This window comes from Mobula hypostoma, chromosome 13, assembly GCF_963921235.1.
Source record: "Mobula hypostoma chromosome 13, sMobHyp1.1, whole genome shotgun sequence".
NCBI classification, from domain to species: domain Eukaryota; kingdom Metazoa; phylum Chordata; class Chondrichthyes; order Myliobatiformes; family Myliobatidae; genus Mobula; species Mobula hypostoma.
The window spans coordinates 17,185,365-17,208,562 of NC_086109.1; the positions used below are offsets into that span (position 1 = coordinate 17,185,365).

A 23,198-nucleotide genomic window follows, 5' to 3' on the forward strand; every position below is an offset into this window, starting at 1 on the left:
TTTTTGATGTTTTCTTTGAATGGGTCCCATGGTGTTTCTTTGTTTTATGGCCATCTGTGAAAAGGTAATCTCAGGGTTGTATACTGCATACAAACTTCGATAATTAGTATATTTTAAATCTTCATTCAAAGCATTGCAAGAATTTAGAAACTAAAGGCACATTTAACGGGGGCAATACAATTATGGGGGACTTGAGTCTACATATAGACTTAGCAAGCTGAAATAGCAGTGACTGAGGGGAAAATAATCATGTATGAGATTATGGTTTGCTCAATTAAAGTGCTGACAAATCAATGAAGGAACAAGTTATTTCCAAAATCAGATCTAAAATAGCAAAGGGCAACTCAGTGATCTGGAAACTACTAGACCTTTTGCAAAGAATGGTCGAACTATGAATCTCTCCCCACTCGTTGGAAAATGGAGTCACCTCTTTCTCCCTTATTAGGAGAGAAAAGTATGTCGAATTATCGGATGAACAATGCAGTCTCTGAGGTAACTGCAAGTCTGTGTCTTTGCTATTGCTTTACTCGCGCTTGAGTGCTGGTAGTGGGTGCGAGTTTTTTTTGCCGGTGGGGGGAGAGGGATTGTCGCTCGCTGCCGCTTATGCACGAAAGGGATGGGAGTTGAGGGGGACTTTGGGGTTCTAACATTTAACTGTCATTCATTCACTGGGGCACTTCGCTGTTTTTGTAGATGGTTGTGAAGAAAAAGCATTTCAGGATGTACATTGTATACATTTCTCTGACATTAAATTTACCTTTGAACCTGTGAACCTATGATACAACTTTAGTAATTCTGAAAGATATTTACAAACTTTGTAGTTCCATCTGAAATTTGGTCTGAAATCAAACCAGAAACAATGAAGTTATGAAGTCCAAGTTAGCTGTGGCAAATTGAAAAACCATGATGAGGTAACAGCATTAAGATTTAAGTAATAATTTATAACATTGTATATTCTTCTAAAAATCCAAACGAATTTAAGAGCATTTAATTGAAAGGAAAACACTTAAAACTGTTGCACAAAAACATTTCAGAATTGAGCCAAAGAGGTAATGCATGGAGATGTGCAGGAAAAGAGAACACAAAGTAATCATGCAGGTGACAATACACTGCAATAAATTCTATGTATAGAACTAATGTGCACCCTTTCAAATATTCCAATAATGACTCAGAAAACCAGGCAAAAATAGTGGGCAACAGATCAAGTGTCAATAAAGTGCCAAAAGAAATTACCCTTCATTTAAAATGAAAAGATATTCTGTTGAGACTAGAAGACACCAAATCTGCAGGATCTGATCTCCTATGTGACAAGATTGTGAATGATGGCAACCACTGAAATAGTTCCAATGATCTATAAAGTGAACAAATGTAATCCTACCAACTGAAAGACACAACTGCAGTCATTTAACTTAATAAATCAGGGAAATGCTAGAAACACTTTTTACAAAGTGACAAATGGGACATGGCACTACAAACAGGAGAAATAATATGACAAATTTGGCCGTTTAAAGAGTCTACAGCACGAGTCAAGTATGAACCATTATATATTCTAAAGAAAGCTTTCATTAAAAGAAAAAATAAAATTACTGCATATGGTTTTGGGGTCAATAAAACAGAACAGCTTAAGAACTGGTGAACAGAAAAGAAAAACCACAATTAATAGATCTTTGCTGGATTTCAAGACTTATGGCTGTGATAATGCAGGAATTGGTTTCTCCTATTAACAAACCAGGATTATGTGCATGAAGAGACCAGATCTAAACTTAACATGTCTAAATTTGTTGATGATACCAAGTAGGGTGGCAGAGGGGACTGGAAAGATGCAGAAGCTTCAGGTGATATTCTGTCATAAAGAAAATAGAGATCACTGGTGAGAGTATGCAATGGCCTGGTATTGAGAGTGTGAGGAGTTTGTCTGATGAGGACAGATTATACTATTTTTTTTTAAAAAGGTGTGAAAGACAAAGTTGCTGAATAATATAATTTTTTAAATGGGCCTGTACAGGGATGATATTCACTCTGCTTTAATGTCCAGAGTAAAAGTCATGGTCTCAAAATAAAACTGAACCTTTCAGCAATGGAAGAAGAAATTTCTTCAGAAGTTAGTGTGTCTTCAGACTATTCTATCCAATGCAGATTTGGAGAGACTTTTGGATATTAATCATACTAAGGCAAGGAGCTACAGCAAGGTTTAACATAGTCATGAATCCTGGAGGAGACAAAAGACTAAATAACCCACTCCTGCTTTTTAAAACCATTAAATTCAAAGATTTAACAGTGAACCGCAAGCCAAAATAAGACGAGACAAGATAATTGATATAAAAAAAACATTTTGAACCTATGTAACCCCTGGCTAAAAGAACAATTGGGACTGGATAGGAATTCTTGAACGAAGTAAACTCTGCCTCACCAGTTCTCCCCAGCTTACAGAGAGACAGTGAGAGATTGCTAACATTGTACATTGTTCTCTCGTTTCAGTAGGGGAGGAGGACTCACCGATAAGGACAGGAATGAACATCCATCTGTAATTAAGTTAGGGCCTAGCAAAGGGAATAACTGATAAGGACTGGACAATACATCCATCTGTAATTAAACCTTGAAGTAGCGAACTCTCTTATCTATGTAATTAAGGTTTGCACTGACAGACTTGGTGGGATATACCAGTTCAAATAACATCTTGCAACAGTAATGTATGGGGCTTACTATGTATAAATATACGGCTGTAACCGGAGAGAGTGGGGCCACTTGTTGGATCGTGGCAGTATTACGTGCCTTTCCTCTGACAACTGGGTCTCAAACTCCTGCAGGAGGGTGCGCAATAAACTGCTATAACTATAAGAAGCTGGTCTCCAGAGTTTTATTCAGATTCAACTTTAACAAAGGAATTAGGCAGTGCAATGACCTAGACAGAAAGATGAACAGGCAGAAGCTAGTTCTCAGAAACAGTGTTTTATTTTAGGGCTGAGAAACTAGAAGAGCAGAGCACGAAAGTCAGATGGATTAGTAAAATTAATCCATGTTTTTAAAACGGGGGATGCCTTTTTTCCAAGCTTGCCAAGTGCCTTTAGTAATATACATGTTTTACTGAGTTTAAAGTATGCTTCTGAACAATCATTCAGTATGCAATTTTACTGTGCTCCTGACTCAAAGAATTTTGTTTTGTGATGTATTAAACAGTTACTAAATAAAACTTACTTAACTATTAGTGGCCTTCTCTCTAAATCTCTTAATTGCAGGATTTACCTTCTTATACTCAGCACAATTTGTTCTTTACTCAGGTTTTATCATTAGTTGCAAAAGAGCCTGATAAAACTAATAAACCTAAACAATATATAATCAATACATAGCTAGTGAAGCATATCCACACAAAGCAAAATACTGATATCTGAAATACAATCAAATTCATTTTGAAAATAGTCTTTAAAAGTCAAGATCCTCAACAGGTCAGATGATCACAAGTGTATGTATGAACTAGAATTTTTGCCATAAAGCAGATGAAAGCTCTACATAGACCTTCAATAATACATCTTTACTCTAAGATTCTAAGATTCAAACATTAATTTTAACCCCATTCCAGCATTAACCGCTCAAACTTGTTGTATCCAAAAGTATGAGTTTCCCCAAGTTATTAAATAATATTTATGACAAAAATGTTAAGCATGCCTTGGATCAAAGTCATTATTGAACTTCTAGATTGCGCACAGGGTTTTTCCACTACATGTGCAACACCTGGGTAGCTGTAAATCCTTTACTGAATTAACAGCTAACTTTCAACAAGAATCATTTAGTGAACCATGCTGCACTGAACTCATTTTGACAATTCAATTCAGGAATGAGGAATGACAGAGCTGCATGGACAGATGAATCACCTTTGATATGGTGCAGACACCACATCACAGACTTTATGAAAACAAGAAACATTTTAAAATGTGTATCCTGTGCTTAACCCTTGAGTTGCTGGCAATACAACGCAAAGCAAAATGATGATTAATACATGCATGCAAAATTCTACACCTTAAGGAGGAAATTTTGCTGGAATGGAAGCAACCAAGAGGTCATTTATGAAGTTATGATAATCTACAGCAGCAGTGGGAATGGCATCCCATGACTGGCAGCAGGAAAAACAATTCCAGGGGATCAATGAACCAAAAGTCAAGAGAAAGTACAGACTCAACAGGGCAGCAGTGGGAGGATTGGCAAGGTTGCCAGGCACCAGACACACAGCACCTCAAATTAACGATTGAGCACAGACCATTTTTAGTTGCTTCCAATAAAGTATCTTAAATTAGTAGATACAAATACTCAGCTACATTGAATATCTACTTCCTTTAACTGGAAAAACTTCCATTCAGCTTAAAAAGCCACACAATTCTCACCTAGATTTGTTACCGCAGCTGTATATACTACAATGATTGTTTTCTTCACAGGATACAAAACCCATGGTAAGAAAGTGCCCAATTTAAGCTACAAATTGAACTTTGTGTTTGAGGTACAGTCAAAAACACCATTAGTCAGTAAAATGCAGAGCAAAAGAATAAGCAGAGAGACCATAAAACAATAGAAGCAGAATTAGCCAGTTGGCCCATAAGTCTGCTGTGCATTCTATCATGGCTGATTTATTCTCCCTCTCAACTCCATACTCCTGCCTTCTTCCCCCTAATACTTGACATCCTTACTGATCAAGAACCTATCAACCTTCATTTTAAATATACCCACAATTTAAGCGAGAGATCGGAAAATAAAATATTCCAACAAAGGCTATTGAATGTAGCACAAAGATTTCTTTTATTTGTAGCTTCAGATGAAATTTGCAAACATTAACACTGAAATTCACAACACTGAGCTAATTTCCACACACATTCAAAATTAATACCAAACACAGCAAATTGTTGTCCACTTTTTCTTGATCAGAGATAACATTACCATCATAAACATCCCTCAAGATATTTCTTCACTGGAAATATACCCAAGTCAGTTTAAAATAAGCATTTTCTCCAGGACAAATATCAAGGAAATAGGTTTGTTTTCTTTGTGCCTCATCTCAATTTGATTGTTTTCCCCACAGTTCATTTTACTGATTAATGCTGCATTTGACTGCATCCCAAACCAAAACTTCAACCTGTTGCTTAAATTGGGCACTTTTGGATCATAGGGGTTTTATATCCTCTGTAGATAAGAATCACTGAAGAAAGCAAGAAGGGAATTCATCCAGATCCTTGAAGTTCAACACTGTCGTGCACAAAACCAGCAACCAGTTTGCTCAGATTCATCACTTACTCAGAATGCAATTATTTTAAATCATGTCTGCATCCCAAGTTAAAAATCAAGCACAAGCCACTAAGTGCAACAATGATGCTGGTAATAATTATTTTCAGGACAATTTAATCTAACAATCTCCCTTCATTCCAAATTGCACAGTTCAACTTTTCTTCCTCCTTCCAGGATCTCCATGACTTCTAAGCAAAGCCTTCAAGGTTATGCTTTGATACTTCAGTAGTTTGAATTCGAACTTGTCCTCATATTTAAAGCTCTTGAGAGTTACTTTCTGAATTTAGCGCTTGAGACAACACAAGCAGCAAAATTCAATTCACACATACGTGCAAAAATAAAAGAGCAGCCCTTTTTTGGGGGGGGGAAGGGAGAGAGAAAGAAAATGAGAGCGAAAAAGGAACTTAAATGATGTCAAAAAATATGAGACATTTAAAATAAAACACAAATCAGACAATGAGATTAAATTGCTCAATGAAATAAATGTGTTTAATGGCAAATTTTGAAGTGTTAAGGATTTCAGTTAATTAGGACACGAGGGACCAATACATTCTGGCACAATTAAATGGCTGCTCACAATTAGTGCAAGTTTTATAAAAAGTATAAAAAACTATTGTTTAAATAAGTAGCAGTATTTAAATAAATACAGAACAAATTAGTGAACTACCAATACTACCACAGTATTATAAAACTACATTAGTTCCCAATAATTATCAGCAGCGGAAATCATCCAATATATGTTGCCATTTTCTTTTGATTGAATGTAAATGAACACAATTAGTGCAGACAGTGGACTGCCTTCATAACAATCCTTTCCATGATTGCGTCCTCCAAACCTTTTTTCATCGTAACATGAAAGATGCCGTCGATACCTTTGAATTCTTCGTAGTTCCAATTTGAAGTGGAGAAAGGGTTACATTTTCACTCCTGGTCATTTTTGACATCAACAACCCTGAATGCTCGAAACTGCAGTGAGCGAAACAGTTCTGAATTGTCTTATTACTTATTTTTCACCAACTATCTGTGACAAAAACCACTGGTTTTTGAACACACAGGCAACTATTTAAAGACTGTTCGTTCTAAGCACAGTGTAGTGTCTAACAACTACACAAGTGTACACAACTGATGCTAATGAGAAACAGAAAAGTCTCCTGCCCCAATTAAGCTGCATACTGTCCACAATAATCCAAGGGGATCATGACTATTTTCTCTATTGGTTTTTTATTTATTTAGCGATACAGTGTGGAGCAGGCCCTTTGGCCCTTTGAGCCATGCCATCCCAGCAATCCCCAACAAATCCAATTAACCCAAAGCTAATCACAGGACAATTTACAATGACCAATTAACCTACCAGTATGTCTTTGGACTGTGGGAGGAAACCAGAATACCCAGGGAAAACCCACAAATTCCACAGGGAAAACGTACAAACTCCTTCCACTTTAAGAGTTGTCAAATAAGTGGCTGCCCCAATTAACCAATTAGCCAATTAACCAAAATCTACTGAATTTACCCAATTCTATTTGGAATATGCAAACAATTTTGGGCTGCTGTGAAAAGACACCAAGTATAAATCAAAACTGAACAAAAGGAGAGAACAGAAAGTTTCTCAACAAATACCTGATAAATGGTGGCAAATGTGAGTATCCATCAAGGCGGTGGGGGGGGGGGGGGTGAGTTTTCCTCAATGGCTAGGGACCACAAAACAAAAACTTTGAAGGATCGGGGTCCCTGGACACATGATTTGCACAAGAGTAATATGCAGTACAGGAGGTAATTAATAAAGCCATCATTGGGGAATTGCATGGAAAATTAAAGTCTCAGTAAAGACACATCTGGAAAACTGCATGCGGCAAAGGTCTCCGCTTAAACAAAGGTGTTGTTGTGTTGAAGCAATTAAGTGAAGACTTACAAGGCCAAAAACCTTAGATAAGGGTAGACAAGACTAAGCATGCATCTGCTTGAGCTTTGAAGATCAAGAGCCAAATTGTTTGCAGCAGACAGGATTCTGAATCTCTTGACAGAATTGAAGACGCCAATATTTTGTTTGTGAGATAAACTTAAAGTCCAAGGAGAAATCACTATTAACAAAAAATGAAGGTTCACCCATTTAAGGCAAGGGGAGGTAGTGCAAATTTTTTGATCGTCATGAGAGTTTTGGTTTTCATTCCTAAAAGGGAGAACACGTTTTTCAATATTTTTAACTTGAAGCTAAATTTTCGCCTTGTAACTTTTCACCCTCCCCCCACGGTTATATCAGGCATGATCTTACTAAACAGCAAGGTAAAACTGAGGGGTTCAAGTGGTCTTAACATACCTCAGTATGTTCATATCTACAAATTAAAACAAGCAATTCATTTTTGCTCAAATTCATTTGTATTGTTATTCCAATGTATTTGGATAGTTAATGGCCTCCATAACCTTCGTGAGTAGAAAATAATGATTCAATCAGTGCCCTTTGGGTAGGAAATCTATTGAATGATCAATTCTGTTTTTGGAATTAACCCCAGCTCCAGACTGTCCAGCTGGGCAAAACTTTGTCTAATCATGCCAAGTACTAATATTAATATATATCTTTAATATATTAATATATATATTTCTTTATTCCAAGTACATTTGAATATGTAACGAAGGCTATCATAGAATTTACCCAAGTACTTGATGCAGCTACAAATTTACTTTCAAGTAAATTGCACACAACGACATCCAGGCACCACATGAAAACAGACTCCATTGAAAGTCTTAACATGTGAAGACTCATGTTGACACTTAAAACATACAACTTGATATTTCTGAACATATTAATCTATGTCCATTCCCCTTTCATTTATCCAGCCTACATCCTCATGAAACATCTCTGCAGCCCTTCAAACTCCCATGATCCAGTTTACTACTATCAAAGATGGATGTGGCACTTAATCCCACATCCAAATCACCTGAAGATGTCCAACAGCAGAGGCCCCAACAACATACGCATGATTGATGGCTGGCATGGACTTTTTCTCCACAATGTCTCTATGACCATGACAACCAATCCCAATGGCAGCCCACTATCCAGTCACCCAAACTGAAATAACTTGTGTCTTCTATTGATTAACCAATTTTCAATCCATGCCAGTTAACTACGACTAAACCTCAGGTGCTCAAATTCTATGAAACTTCAGGTGACAGTTAAGTTCCATGTTCCCTTTAATCCATAACTTCCAAAATTTCCTCACGTATTCTTCCAGTTACAACCTCAAAACTAACATTCATCAAAAAATTTCCCTTCATAAATCCTTATTAATACCACTCAATGCTAAGCTCTTCAGTGATTACTCAATAAGTTAACCACCACTAAATGTCACATTATTCAGCCTCCAGTTTCAATTCATCTCTCCCATTAGATGTAATAAATGTTACTTTTTAATCTGTGAGAACCATTGAATATGCAATTTTACACCCAATATCTGCAGATGCTGGATATAGAAAAGTTGTTTTTTTTTAAAAAACTACAAAATATAAAAACTAATTTCCTCCCCTCCTGTCTTCTCCTATCATTTCAGATCTCCCCCTTCCCCTCTCAAATCTCTATCTCTTCTTTCAGTTAGTCCTGATGAAGGGTCACGGCCTGAAACATCGACTGTACCGCTTCCTATAGATGCTGCCTGGCCTGCTGTGTTCACCAGCATTTTGTGTGTACGTTGCCAGGAGATAACTGGTGTTTGTTCATTTTTTATTTAAACTTGAAGTCTGAGCTGGTGGCATTATGACACTCATATAATATCACATACAACCCTTAATTATTTGAACAAAGAATTCTTAAACAATACATTTACAATATTACTCAAATATTACTGAATTATTAAATTCAACATTCATCCCTGTTTAGCTATAAACTCCAACTCAATACAGAATGCATCTCAGCAACGTATACAGTGTATAGTATAACACACCAACTACATAGATATCCACAGCAGAGAAAATTTTAAGATGTCCCATTCAGGCCTAAAGATTTAATCATTGTGAAGGATTTCTTACTCTTGTGGGATAATGTCTTTCCTAAACAGGGAGATCACTCTGCTAGGAAGGTGAGACTTGCGGCTGGGAAACAATCTTAGGGTCTGGGGCCTCCTCTGTGGTGGTTTTGTGTTAACTCTGGGGCTGCAAGAAACAGTTATGACAGCTCCAGAGTTGACTCTGGACGTATTTCTTTTGTTTCTTTTGGACATGATGGCATCTCAAACTGAGCATGGCAAGCTTCAGTGGATGATGTGGATCATAGCATGTGAGTGTCTGACATCACCATTTCCTTTACCTTTTGGAAAGCCACCTCACATTGCTTTGTTCATTGCCACTTCTTCCCGATCTGTAGTAATGAGTTGAAGGGATGGAGCACAGTAGGAGCCTATTATGGTAATTCATATACCCTAAAAAGATGCAACTCTGACACATCCTTTGGTCTAGGGGGCATCCACCACTGCTTGAAGGTACTTAGCATACTTGTGTAATCCTTCTGTGTTAGTGTGACCACAGTAAATGATGATTGTTTCAAAGAATTTACGCTCGTTGCATCATGCTCTGAGCCCATAATCTTCTAATCCTTTTAACACTGTCTTGGGTTTTTAGAGAGATTCCTTGTCATTCTCACCGGTAACAATTAGGTCATTCTAGGTAACACTGCGTGCCTGGGCAGCGTGCAGCACTTGGTCCATAGCTTTCGGCCAGAGTGCAGGTGCAGATGCTATTCCAAAAATAAGCCTATTATAGTGATAAAGCCTTTTGTGAGTGTTTCTGGTAAAAAATACTTAAGACTCTTCTTCCATCTCCATCTGTAGGTAGGCTTCAGCCAAGTCCACTTTGCTGAAATGGTTTCCTTCGGAAAGGTTTGCAAAGATACCCTCTATCCTGGACAAAGGATACTGATCAACTTTCAGTACCTTGAAATCACTACAAATCCTGGCAGACACATTCTTCTTGGCTACTGGGACCACTAGTAATGCCCATGGGCTCCACTCAAACTTAGAAAGAATTCATTTAGCCTCCATGCGATCGAGCTCACTGGCTTTTTTTTTTAAATCACAGATGGTACAAGGAACAGGATGGGCTTTCCAAAACTTAGGTGTGGCATTTTCATTTAACAGTATTTTACCCTTGATATGTTTTGAGTTGTCTAATGCCATCCTTAAACACTGCTGTGGAATCATTCGCTTGCAGTTGACTCTAATTCTGGGGATGTGACATGCAGGTGATAGCTGAATCTTCAATAAAGTTGCAGTTGTCTCAACCAGTCACATCCTCAAAATGCTGGCGCTCTTGTGTTTTTTTTAAACCACATACAAGCCTAAAGTGGCTTATGGTTGTTGTATTTCACTGTAACAAATGTCATTCCCACAGGAGTTATCCTTTCTCCAGTACAAGTTCTTCATTGGATATCTGAAGGCTTCAGTTTAGTACTTTTGAAATGCCATTCAAACTCATGTTGTAGAATGACTATGAAACAACTGAACCCGTGTCCAATTCCATTTTAATTAATTTGTCATTCACTCCTGTTCTAAGCAATACTGCTTGTGTCTTGCTTTCATAGTGTAAATCTCAAGGCTACCTAGTCCAGTGTCACTCTCATCATTATCAGATTAGATTTCATCAACATCATGCAGATTTGTGCCCCTTTTGAAACTGAAACTTCACTTTTTAGCTTTTTCTTTTCCCTTTTAGCTTATTTTTGTCTGCCCAACATGCTCTTTGTATGTGTCCTACTTTGTTGCGTGTCCTACGTGTTGGCGCGTGGCCAAGTGGTTAAAGCGTTCATCTAGTGATTTGAAGGTCGCTAGTTCAAGCCTTGGCTGAGGCAGCTTGTGTGTCCTTGAGCAAGGCACTTAACCACACATTGCTCTGCGGCAACACCAGTGCCAAGCTGTATGGGTCCTAATGCCCTTCCCTTGGACAACATCAGAAGTGTGGAGAGGGGAGACTTGCAGCATGGGCAACTACTGATCTTCCATACAACCGTGCCCAGGCCTGCGCCATGGAAACTTTCCAAGGTGCAAATCCATGGTCTCATGAGACTAACGGATGCCTATAAAAACTTTGTTGCATTTTCTGTAAGTTTGGCCTTGTTCTGGTGTAAGCAAGCCCCTGTCACAATGGTAACCTGGCTGGTTTCTGTTTGGATGCTGCCATTTTGTTCACACTCACTTTCATTCCTGACTGCAACTCAATTCTTTGTCTATTGTTTCCACTGATACAGGTATTTCAACTGCTCTTTACATGTGAGCTGTGCTTTAGTTAGGAGACATTTCTAAATGCTTTCTTACACAATTCCACAAACTAAACATGCTTAGTGCATCATTAAACTGATCACTGAATTTACAATGCTCAATCTCTTCAATTCAGCCACATTTGCTGAAATGGACCCCTTCATTTTGATTCTGCATATGAAACCTAAAGTGTTCTACAATCAACAATTCTAAATGTTCCTGCATAACTTTCATGATGTCAGCAAAGCACATTTTTGTTGGTTTGGTTGGAGAAGTTAAATTTATAAGCAAACTGTATGCCTTTAAACCCAAGGCACTAAGCAAAATTGGCACTCGCTTCTTATTCAAAATAATGCTCAATTAGCTCAGTATACAAGAGCTAGCTGTCTATTTAGCCATTGAACATATATCTTTCTGATGGAGCCAGCCGTTTCTGCTCTTTTTAATATGAGTATCACATGATATTCACTGCTTATTAACTCCAAACCTTTCCCATTTTCTATCTTTTTAAAAATAAATATGACAGTCTCTGTCCATTCCCAAAGAGACACTTCCTACACTGTTTATTTCTTCACCTGACCGTTTCTCACATTTTTTAAAAAAAAGTCTAACATCTCACTTTGCTTCACCAGGTAGGTAGTCATCTCTGGTTCATTTAAACCTTGCTCATTGCTACTGTTTTACTCCAAAACAAAAAACCTAACTGAAAGGAAAGCAAAGCGAGCTGAAAGATAATTTGTTTATGTTTATTTACTTAAAGTGAGGCGATTACATATGACATCATGGTGTATGTCATCCACATACTATTATATATAACCTGTAATGATTTGAATATGATTGCTTAAATATATCTACAATATATCAAATATTACTGAAATTAAATACACCAGAGATGTATTGATGTTTATGATCATAAATTTCCCAGTCATTTCGGACTGTGATGAGAATTTCTTCACCCACAAAGTGGAAAATCTCCTTACCAAAGAGTGCATTGAAAGCTTATTAGCTCTCTAGTTTCAATGTACTTTCCATTAATATCAAAAATCTATTGATATGTGTTAGTGCAGGAAATTGATGCCAAGGAAAACGATCAGCCCATTAATTGCACCAATATGTTTTTAAGTTATGCAGTTCGCTTTCAACTTATTCCTTGTAGAATGATTTGAAATGCTTAATGTTTATATTGAACAAAACAAATTCAAGTTCACGCTTCCCCTTGGGTCTATAAACTGCTCCAATTTAATAGAAAAGAGATTTACCAACTGATGCTGCAAATGGGCTCTCAAATCATAGGTTTGTACATATGCTCATAGGACCAAAACACAAGCAGAGTTTTTAAATTACATCATACTTCAGATCCAGCAGACTATTCATATGCATAACTGTAAATTATTACAATAAAGAGACTGTTTCATCGCCATCCACTCAGGAAGTTCCCTCAGGAGTTATTGCTCAATATTAAATCTTCAGAGCAGTGTCTACAGCACATTCACAGCAGTAAATGCAACCAAAGGTTAACCTGATCAGCTTTCATAGTTTAAAACAGTTTCCAAGCTCCTTAGGTTTCGAATATTACCAGCGAGATAAAGAGTTCATCTATCAAGACCATAAAAATTTTGTTAGATAATGTTTCACCCGACTCCGATTTTCTAAGCATAAACACACCTTTTCACTCACCTGCATATCTGTGACAGGTCAAAAAGTAATCCCAATTGCCAGTTAGGAAAATAATGTGAAAGGTAAACATTAATTCCTTAAAGTGCCACAAGAAACCCTTAAATTCAGATCAAAAATTCTGAGCTACTAGGAAGTTTAGAAGATAACCAAGTTCAAGGCCAGGATAGAATTAAATTACTTTTTAAAGTCTTAAGACTAAATGTTACAGACTACAGACTTGGGGGGGGGGGGGGAGAAAAAGACAATTTAAAATCGGCATTTAAATTGCATATTTTTCCTCAATGCTGTCTGAATTATATAAGAAATGACACTGTAAAAAATAATTAATTTTGAATTCAGAACAAAATGCAGATTTTAAATTGCAGAAGTGAGTTCAAATAGGCACATTTCATCTTTTAATGCGAATGGCTGTGGTCGAATTCTTTCCTAGAGGAAACACTTCTCTATTTAGAGCAATACTGAATAACTACAAAAATCTGTATCTACATTAAATATTTCCAAATTGGATGATGCAGAATTTTGAATGTGCAATAAATATGGAGGTGCTCACACAAGGCATTGTTTATTTCATCAAAACCACATTTTGGCTTCTGCAGGAATATCCAGTGCTAATTTGAAATTTCTTAACCAGGCCGATAATACAATTCTGCAGCATAAATTTAAGTTCAAAACTTGCACTGGTGGTAATGCTATTGTGCTCCATGATTTGCAATCACAATCAGGCAAAGTTCCTCAATTGTCTCACATTAAATGGCCACGACCAGTTCTCATCCATTTTAGTGGTTTTCATATGTAACATATGTTTAACATCAAGGCAGATATAGTTTTGTTTTTGATCAAGCTATTTTCAACTCAACTCATGTCAAAGCACGTTGCCTTCTAAGCAATAGTTCTTGCTTTAGCATTGCAAACGTACCAGCCAATAGCCAGGCAGCAACCGCCCACAAAATATTAAAATAAGGACTTTTTAAAAAAATATATGGTAGACGATCGGCATAAAATGTTAAAAATTCATGAAGATTTATCAATTCTTCTAAAAGACAACTGAACTCCTTCAGTTGGACCTTGATTTTCCACTCTGTCCTACACAATGAAGCTGGCCATAAACAATCTGACTCAATAAGCTAAAGTGGTTCCATTGATCTAATTCTATCCTCTTACCTCAGCCAGATCTACCAAAACTGGCAGTGAATGATGACATGGACTTCTGGATAAGCCGATGAAGCTCTTTCATTTGCATGGAAAAATGCAGAACAAAACCTCCGACCCATCTTTATTGCTGTGTTTTATCGGTTAAGTTGCAATACTATACAATACACCCAAAACACGACTGCATCAAGCACTGCACACTTTACCAGGATCAGCCTGACTACAACACCAGAATCAGAATCAGGTTTAAAGTCATCGACATTTGTGTTTTTGCAGCAATCACAATGCAATACAATTTTAAAAAACTGAATTATAGCGTATGTATATGTGTGAATATATACACACACATTTTAAAAATAGTTAAATTAACTAAGTAGCGCAAAAAAATTGCGAGGTAGTGTTCATGGATTCAATGTCTGATCAGAAATCGGCTGGCAGAGGGAAGGAGGCTGTTCCTGAATTGTTGAGGCCTTCAGGCTCCTGTACCTCCTTCCTGATGGTAGCAATGAGAAGAGGGCATGCCCTGTGTGATGGGGGTCCTTAATGATGGATGCTGCCTTTTTGAGGTCACTGTTGTAGCTGTCTCTACAAGTGAAAAGAGCAATGACATGTTTCTTTTTTTTAAAAAAATAGACAAACAAACATCCAATTTATTAGGGTCCACTTAATTTCAGCTTTGAAGTTAGAAGTATAGACAGAAGCAACATAATCATACCATCACTTGCCACTTCAGTCAAACCTGATCTGAATGGAACAGTACAAATTGACTAACTAACATGCAGAGTCATCACAAGTTCACATTTCTGAGTGAAAACATCTTAAGTTGGACATGTATCCCATATATCAGACATCTCCTTACCCTTAATATTTTCTTCATGGAAACAAGCCCTTTGGCCAAACATTCCTGCTCATCATAGAGACCATTTAAATTAGTCCCATATCCCTCTAATAAAGGGTTCCCAACCTGGGGGTCCATGAATCCCTTGCTTAATGATATCAGTCCGTGGCATAAAAAAGGTTGGGAACCCCTGCTCTAAAGTTAGTCCACGGCATTAAAAAAAAAGATTGTGACCCCTTGCTCTAAAGCTTCCCCAAGTAACTTAAACGTTCTTGTAGCTGCTTCAACCACTTCCTCTGGCAGCTCATTCCACATACAAACCACCCTCTGAATGAGGGTACCCATAAGGTCCCTTTTAAATCATTGCCCTCTCAATTTAATCCTAAACCCTCTAGTTCTTGTTAAATTTTCCTCGGGGGGGGGTGGAAAGGGTCTGTGTGAATTCATCCTATGGCCCTCATGATTTTGTACACCTCTAAAGTCGAAGTCATAGCCTGTTGGAATACAGGAGGATCAAGGTAAGTGAATCTGGACATACATCAACCCCACAGCACTAGCCTAGTGATCCACACAAAATTTAAGTACATTGACCAGTCGATTAAAGTTTCCACGTACTTTGTAACATCTTGAAATACATTCCAATAATGCAAGTAGGTGGGTTTATTGACAGTCTTATTGGAGTCAAGATGGATGGGGAGCGGCCAAAAGCTTCAGTAGTTTGGTGAGCAAGTTCAGGAGCCTGAAACCCAAGCTACAATCATCAATAGTGGAAGAAAGAAAAAAAAATCATAAGAAGCAAAAATCTCAAATTGGAGTGCCGGCATCCTCAAGGTCGTAAGATGTGAGCTACAGATCTGCCAATTTAAGTGATCGAACAATACCTATCAGAAGTGATTTAGCCCATAAGAAAACAACATCAATAATGATAATCACAGACTTACTTTGTTCTTCCCAGTGTTTACTTGGAGAACATTCAGCTCATCATGAGATGACAACTTGTACACCAAACTGAGATAGCCAAGGAGTTGAAAGACAAAGGGTGACGTGACGCTGGGTACTGACAATGTACTTCACACCATGACTGCTGGTAAAATAACACACTCGTTGCAATAGTTGAATAGCAAAGGACACGAGGGTACAAAAGGATAGTTTAAGAAAGAATTTAAATAAGCAAACGGCAATAGGAAAATCATTACTGCCAGTATCCACTGATCAGGAGAAAAAAAATGCAGTTTCTCATCCTACCTTCTGCTGTTTGAAAAGATCCTATGCAACTTCATTTGAAATGACAATCATCTGCCCCCCCCCCCACCAACACCTGGCTATGGCAACTTTAAGAAAACAATTCCTTCGTATACTAACAATTTTAATTTAAAAAAAATAGTGGACAGGGAAGATGGTGACCGAAAACGGTGCCAGGGCAGGTTATCACAATATCCACACACTAGGACCTTGTCTTGCACTATATTGCAGAGATAGATAGATAGATAGATAGATATACTTTATTAATCCCAAGGGAAATTTGGTTTCGTTACTGCCGCACCAACCAAGAATAGAGCGTAAATATAGCAATACAAAAACCCCCAACAATCAAACAACAAAATGCAAACTATGTCAGATGGAAAATAAGTCCAGGACCAGTCTATTGGCTCAGGGTGTCTGACCCTCCACGGGAGGAGCTGCATGTTCGATGGCCACAGGCAGGAACGACCTCCCGTGTCGCCAAGTGTTGTATCACGGTGGAATGTGGCCGAAGTCCAACAGTAAAAAGTTCAATATCCAGTCTGAAAACACATTCCTCGATCGTAATATGCCCCGGATTGCACCATCTGTTGTTAACCAGATCAGTAAGCACCCAACTCCTTTACCTTTACCGCTCTCAGTGCACTTCCGGTCAGCCGGAACAGTATTACCCACTGAACTCCTCTTCTCCAAAAGTCTCTGTTGTCTCGACCTGGTCCTCTTTCCTCAGCTTTGTGATCCCCCTCTGCATCCTGTGTGTGTTTTCCTCCGGGTTTCAGCAGGGGTGTCCGCCGCTCTGCTCGCTAAACCGGCCGTATTTGCTGGTCCGTGGAATACACAATGCGACCTTGCTTCTGTCCCGTGTGTCAGGATGTAACCATTTCCAGCGCTAAAGAAAACCCAAATAAAACTCTCTCTACCAGCATGTTAGAGAGGGTGCAGCTTCGACGTGTTACCGTGAGAAAAAAAATACAAAAAATAACATAAATTAAAAAGTAAGAAGAAGAAAGTAAGAATAGATCGGAACGGCTGTACCAGGCTGCATGCATGACTGGCGCTCTTCAGACCTTCAGAATTCTTCAGTTTCAGTCCTCTAATGAAAACTGAAGTACATACACCTTTGCACATGAAGAAGACATACTTGAATTCCAGCAGCTATGCCCAGAACATAGCACCAGTTCAGTGCAATTCCTTACCACCTGTTGGAAATCTGGACTGAATCCATGCCCTTTACTGAAACTCTGCACTCACAAGTCATCTTCAACTGTGTGCACGGACAGGACTGGGGAAAGCAGTACAGCCCGAAAATGTGGAACTCAGGATTGCTGGGGGCATTCAACACCATGTGTTGTCAGATTGCCAGGATTTTCAACAACCCTCTATCCCATTCTGCTGCACCAAGCTCAACAGCTGGCACCACTGAAATCAAAGATAAATAACTCCACTGGGAAGACTGTGCATCCAAATAAACTGGGTAAACTGCAGCAAAAAGTAACAACGGCTGCAGTTGAATGTGGCCATTTGAGTGACTGTACATTCCCAGGAATATGCAAACTCATAGAACTGGTGAAAGATCATGTCAGCCAGGGCACATCTATGTGCCATGCCAATAATGGGTGGCTGCCCCCTTTGCCCCAACCCATTCATCGCCTTGGCAGCACATTCATCCTCAAAGAATGTGGTGGTAAGATCACAGTAGACACTGATGCTGCTTCAGTACCAAAGGGTGGCTCTCAAAGGTTCCCTGCATAGCACCTGTAACAAACCACTCCACACATTTTAAAACAACACCTTGCAGCTGTGGTTCCATTCTTACTGCCAACACTGGAAACTCAACCCAAGTTGCAAGATAACCACATACAGAAATTATTGGGCCTAGAATAAAATTCTTCAACTGCAGTGTTGAAAATCCATTTCCTCCACAAATGCTGCCTCACCCCACTGAATTCCTCCTGCATAAAAAAAATCATAGTAACTAACTCATTCAAGTGACACACACAAGATACTTCAGTCCTGCCGAATGGTCTTGGCCCGGAACGTTGACTGTGCTTTTTTTCCCCCCACAGATGCTCTCTGGCCTGCTGAGTTCTTCCAGCATCTTGTGTGTTGCTTGGATTTCCAGCATCTGCAGATTTTTTCTTGTTTGTCATTCAAGTGAAATCTTTTCCTCTTCCATTAAGTGTGCCATTTGTTTCTCTTAAGAAACAATCAAAAGTAATGAGAAAGGAATGACAGTGGAAATCAAGTATAAATAGGGCTAGTGAACTGCGGGCAGAAAACAACATACAATTTTGTGTAAAAGCACATCAAAGTCTTGGCTTTGATATGTCTTTCATGACATGATAAAGCATTAAACTATGACTCAACATGGAGTTGATTTACTTAGCCATTAATGGCTTCTCCTAATGCACTGGTAGCACTGCATTTTAACAGAGTATTCAGCCAAAAAATATTGCAGCTATCAGTCATGATTTGTCAAGATTAAGTTTCACAGAACGTACACTGCATTTAACAATTTAACTGTTGTGTCAGAAACATCAACATCACCCAGTAATCATAACCTTTGTTACTCCCATTATTGGAAAACCTATCATCAAATATTCCAGGCTGACAAGACTGAACATGCACAATGGCTGTTCAGATCATTTTTATTACTGCTGTTGAAGGACAAAGTGTAATTAACCACTAGTTCATCTTCCATTTTTTTTTAGAAACATGGCTTAGAAAATGATATGCATATATAATGCTGACTAATGCAGGCAGATCACTTCTACCAATTTACGAAAAAGTACCTGGCTAACAAATATCCCAGTCAGTGTATTTTCTACTTCACAAGTTACAAATTTTCTTTGAAGTGGCAAAAATAATACTCTGACACCAAAATGTGAGATTTGGCAAGAAAAAGATTTAGTAGTGCTTCAAGGCTGCATTGAGGAATTATGCATCCTTCAGTAAATGTGAAATTTCACTACTCCCTGCTATTGATTACACGCCTTCACATACTGCAGAGAATTAGCACCAACTGAAGTATAAACTAATTAAACAGTTAAAGCAAGATTCTATGAAAGTGACAATGTGTTTGATAAATGAATCAGGAAGGATGCGACTAGCAGGGAAGCAATTCCTTTAGATTTCCAAAAAGGCATTTGAGAAGATACAACACTGAAGGGTTACATCGGCTGTGGTACAATATTTATACCAATAGAAGAATCGCTCAAGACAAATCCTACGTTTTCAATTACAATATCCATGAGTCACTTTGACTAGTGGTTTGATCGATACTGCCTAAAAAGGACACGGTCAGAGTACAGCCAATGGGATGGTTGCAGATGGTCAGCACTGGCAAGGTGAGCTGAAGGCCTGTTTCTGAGCTGTACAACTGACTACTAAAAAGCCACTGATAAGCTTTTGAAAAACATTCACTGCATAATCTATCATTTGTATAAAATTATTTTAATCATTTAATGCTATTTTGTCTGCAGCAAATGTCAACATTAACATGCAGAATGCTGGAGGAACTCAGTAGGTCAGGCAGTATCTATGGAGGGGAATGGATAATGCACATTTCGGGCTGAGACCCATAGATGCTGCCTGACCTGTTGAGTTCCTCCAACATTTTGTGTGCGTCGTTCTGGATTTCAAGCATCTGCAGAATCTCTTGTTTATGAAATGTCAACATTATCCACATGAATTAGAAGCACCAATATTTTTTTTCCTATCTCAGCCAAGATACACAACCTGGATCTTGTGTTCAAGATTTTGGAAAAGAGTTTATTGCCACAACCTGTCTCAGGGGACACCAGCAATATAATTCCATATCCTGCAATGTGCCCTGCATTATTTCCACAGCTTAAACTAATAATCTAACCTTCCATATTTCATCATCTTTCTTATTCTGCAACACTTGCCTCAGCTACCAGAAAATGCTTGCTTGTTCCTCCACATTTTGTAAAGAATTCCCTACATTATAGCCGTGAGCTTGTTATTTCCACCCACTTGTCTCCATTCCATCCTTTATCCCCCAAAACAAATCACACTTAACTCTGTCATCCATTGCCATGCTGTACATTAGTGGGCAGACTCCTTAAGTTGAGTATTGACCGCTCACGTCACCATTCAGTTCCACCTTTAGTGACTACGTCCCCTGAACAGCTTGATTCTTGTTTCAGTACACATTAATCCCTCAGCCCAACTACTAAATCAGCGCCTTTGGAAAGTTCAAGGACAAATCACCATCTTTCTTTGAATATGTACTGCACATTCAATTAACATGCTGATTTCTTGCAAGTATTGCTTATGGATCCAAGAGACTCTGATGTTCTATGCTCTTATCTCAAACCAAACATCATGGAGTTGCCTCCAACCTGATGGCATGAACATCGACTTCTCTAACTTCCGCTAATGCCCCACCTTCCCCTCGTGCCCCATCTGTTACTTATTTTTATACACACATTCTTTCTCTCACTCTCCTTTTTCTCCCTCTGTCCCTCTGAATATACCCCTTGCCCATCCTCTGGGTCCCCCCCGCCCCGTCTTTCTTCCTGTCCCATGATCCTCTCGTATCCCTTTTGCCTATCACCTGTCCAGCTCTTGGCTCCATCCCTCCCGTCTTCTCCTATCATTTTGGATCTCCCCCTCCAACTTTCAAATCCCTTACTCACTCTTCCTTCAGTTAGTCCTGACGAAGGGTCTCGGCCTGAAACGTCAACTGCACCTCTTCCTAGAGATGCTGCCTGGCCTGCTGCGATCACCAGCAACTTTTATGTGTGTTCCTTGAATTTCCAGCATCTGCAGAATTCCTGTTGTTTGATCATGGAGTTGCATATTGTTTATTAACTAACATGATATTTTACCTGTGCGCACAGTGGCAAAACATCAAGCAACTACAGCAACACACACAAAATGCTGGAGGAACTCAGTAGGCCCAGGCAGTATCTATGGGGAAAAAAAAGTCGATGTTTCGGGCCGAAACCCTTCAGCAGGACAACTACAGATTCCCTGACAAGCTTACAAGAGGATGGACCGTGACAATGAACAGGGAACAAAGGTGTTTTACAAATCAGACCCAAGCAAATATCATTGCCCCCCAACCCTTAGCAAAATCCTCAGAAATAGCTATTTCAAATATCTTGTTATATTCTACAAAGAAAGGCAGATAGTAAAATTCACTTTTCATCTAACCAATAATTAAGGGGGGAAAAGCATAAACGTTCAGGCAAAGCACCAATGTTATCTAAATGAAAAAAACAATTAACAGAATAGGCAACAAGTCAGCACATTTTTACAGGGCTATATTCCCATAAACACTAAATTAACACATCTACAATTAAACCCCAAAATAAAAACTCTACAACAAAATACTCTGTAAATGCTGGGGTCAAAGCAACACCCACAACATGCTGGAGGAACTCAGCAGGTCGGGCAGCATCCCTGAAAACGATCAGTCAACATTTCGGGCTGGAACCCTTTGTCAGGACAGACTTTGAAGTGTTCCGGCCCGAAACGTTGACTGACCGTTTCCACGGATGCTGCCCGACCTGCTGAGTTCCTCCAGCATGTTGTGAGTGCTACTTTACAACAAGACCTTGTACAACAAGCCTCTTTCATGAACAGAGTAAATATTTCAAGGGTGTTCTCCACGTATCCTTGAAAAAAACTAACACCTCCAACAGGGAATAGGTGATAAACGAGGGTGCAAAATGAAGGGCACTCAATGTTTCTACAATAAGCAGACAGAACAAGCTCAGCAATAGAGGAAAAAAATCAACATTGCAAATATCAACTGTACTCTTTTCCTGGATGCTGCCCGACCTGCTGAGTTCCTCCAGCATTCTGAGTGTTTTGCTCAGATTTCCAGCATCTGGACATATCCTCTTCTTTGTGATCACAAATAAATACCCCACTCTGCAAAAACTGAAAAATTGGAGAGACTTGAACATAGGAGAATTGGATCAAAAGCAAATGATCCTCAACTCCCAAGAATCACCCAAGAATACAAAACCATTTAAGTTACAAAACACAAGGGCAATAATTATTCATTATTTTAATCAATATGGCTTATTTACCTTTTACGATGAAAATGTATTTGATCAACTCATCTATACCTGCCTTTTTCCAACCTCGCCAATCAAGGCACTTCATACTTCAACAGCAGCCTCTTGGGCAACAGCTACACTGATTCATTTCAGATAAAAATGGTACTGTATTTGACTTCATTTTATTCTTGACTATATAACATAATGTGCAGTTATTTATCAAGGATAAGCCACTAAATTGCTCACCAGTTATCATCAGGTCAAGCTTATTAATATTTAATCTCCAACAGCTGCAAATCTCTTTCACTCCAATAGCTTTACTAAAGGCATTGGTGTCTCAATGCAAAAGGTATGTTTTGTATCCCAACAATGCTCAGTGAGAAAAGCATCTGTATCGGAAAACATTGACCTGAGAATTACGTGTGGAACGTATACAGAGGTGTGGGCTTTTCAGCAAGTGGGCCACTTTGCCGAAGCTAGTGAAGTACGTAAGTGGTAAGTGGTTTTCTAATACTTGATAGCATTTTATGTTACATGAACACACACAAAAAAAATCCTAGAAATGCAGAAGTAAATTCAACAAGCACATTCTGCTTCTTGCACACTGGAGGATTTTACAGTTTTAGACTCTGTTGTGCTTGTATACTAGCCAGTAGCTGGAATTAGAATGATTTTGCACAAATAGAATTAGACAAAAGGTAGTAGAATGGGAAGGGTGGAGTTCAAATACCAGTGTAGAGACATGAAGATAAC

General features: G+C 38.6%; 2 protein-coding genes across 5 annotated transcripts in view; one reads left to right on the forward strand and one right to left on the reverse strand.

The window, feature by feature from the left end:
* dstyk (dual serine/threonine and tyrosine protein kinase) overlaps positions 1–23,198 on the reverse strand; it is a 79,545-nt gene that overhangs the window by 55,327 nt on the left and 1,020 nt on the right. The window lies entirely within an intron of this gene.
* The window catches only part of tmcc2 (transmembrane and coiled-coil domain family 2), a 189,033-nt gene continuing 188,345 nt past the window's right edge, over positions 22,511–23,198 (forward strand). Inside the window, exon 1 of one of the 2 annotated variants that reach the window (XM_063065373.1) lies at positions 22,511–22,940. In XM_063065373.1, the coding sequence (XP_062921443.1) occupies positions 22,786–22,940 (155 nt within the window). In that variant the 5' untranslated portion in view covers positions 22,511–22,785. The remainder of the gene's footprint in view (positions 22,941–23,198) is intronic. The other variant, XM_063065372.1, reaches the window with a different exon arrangement.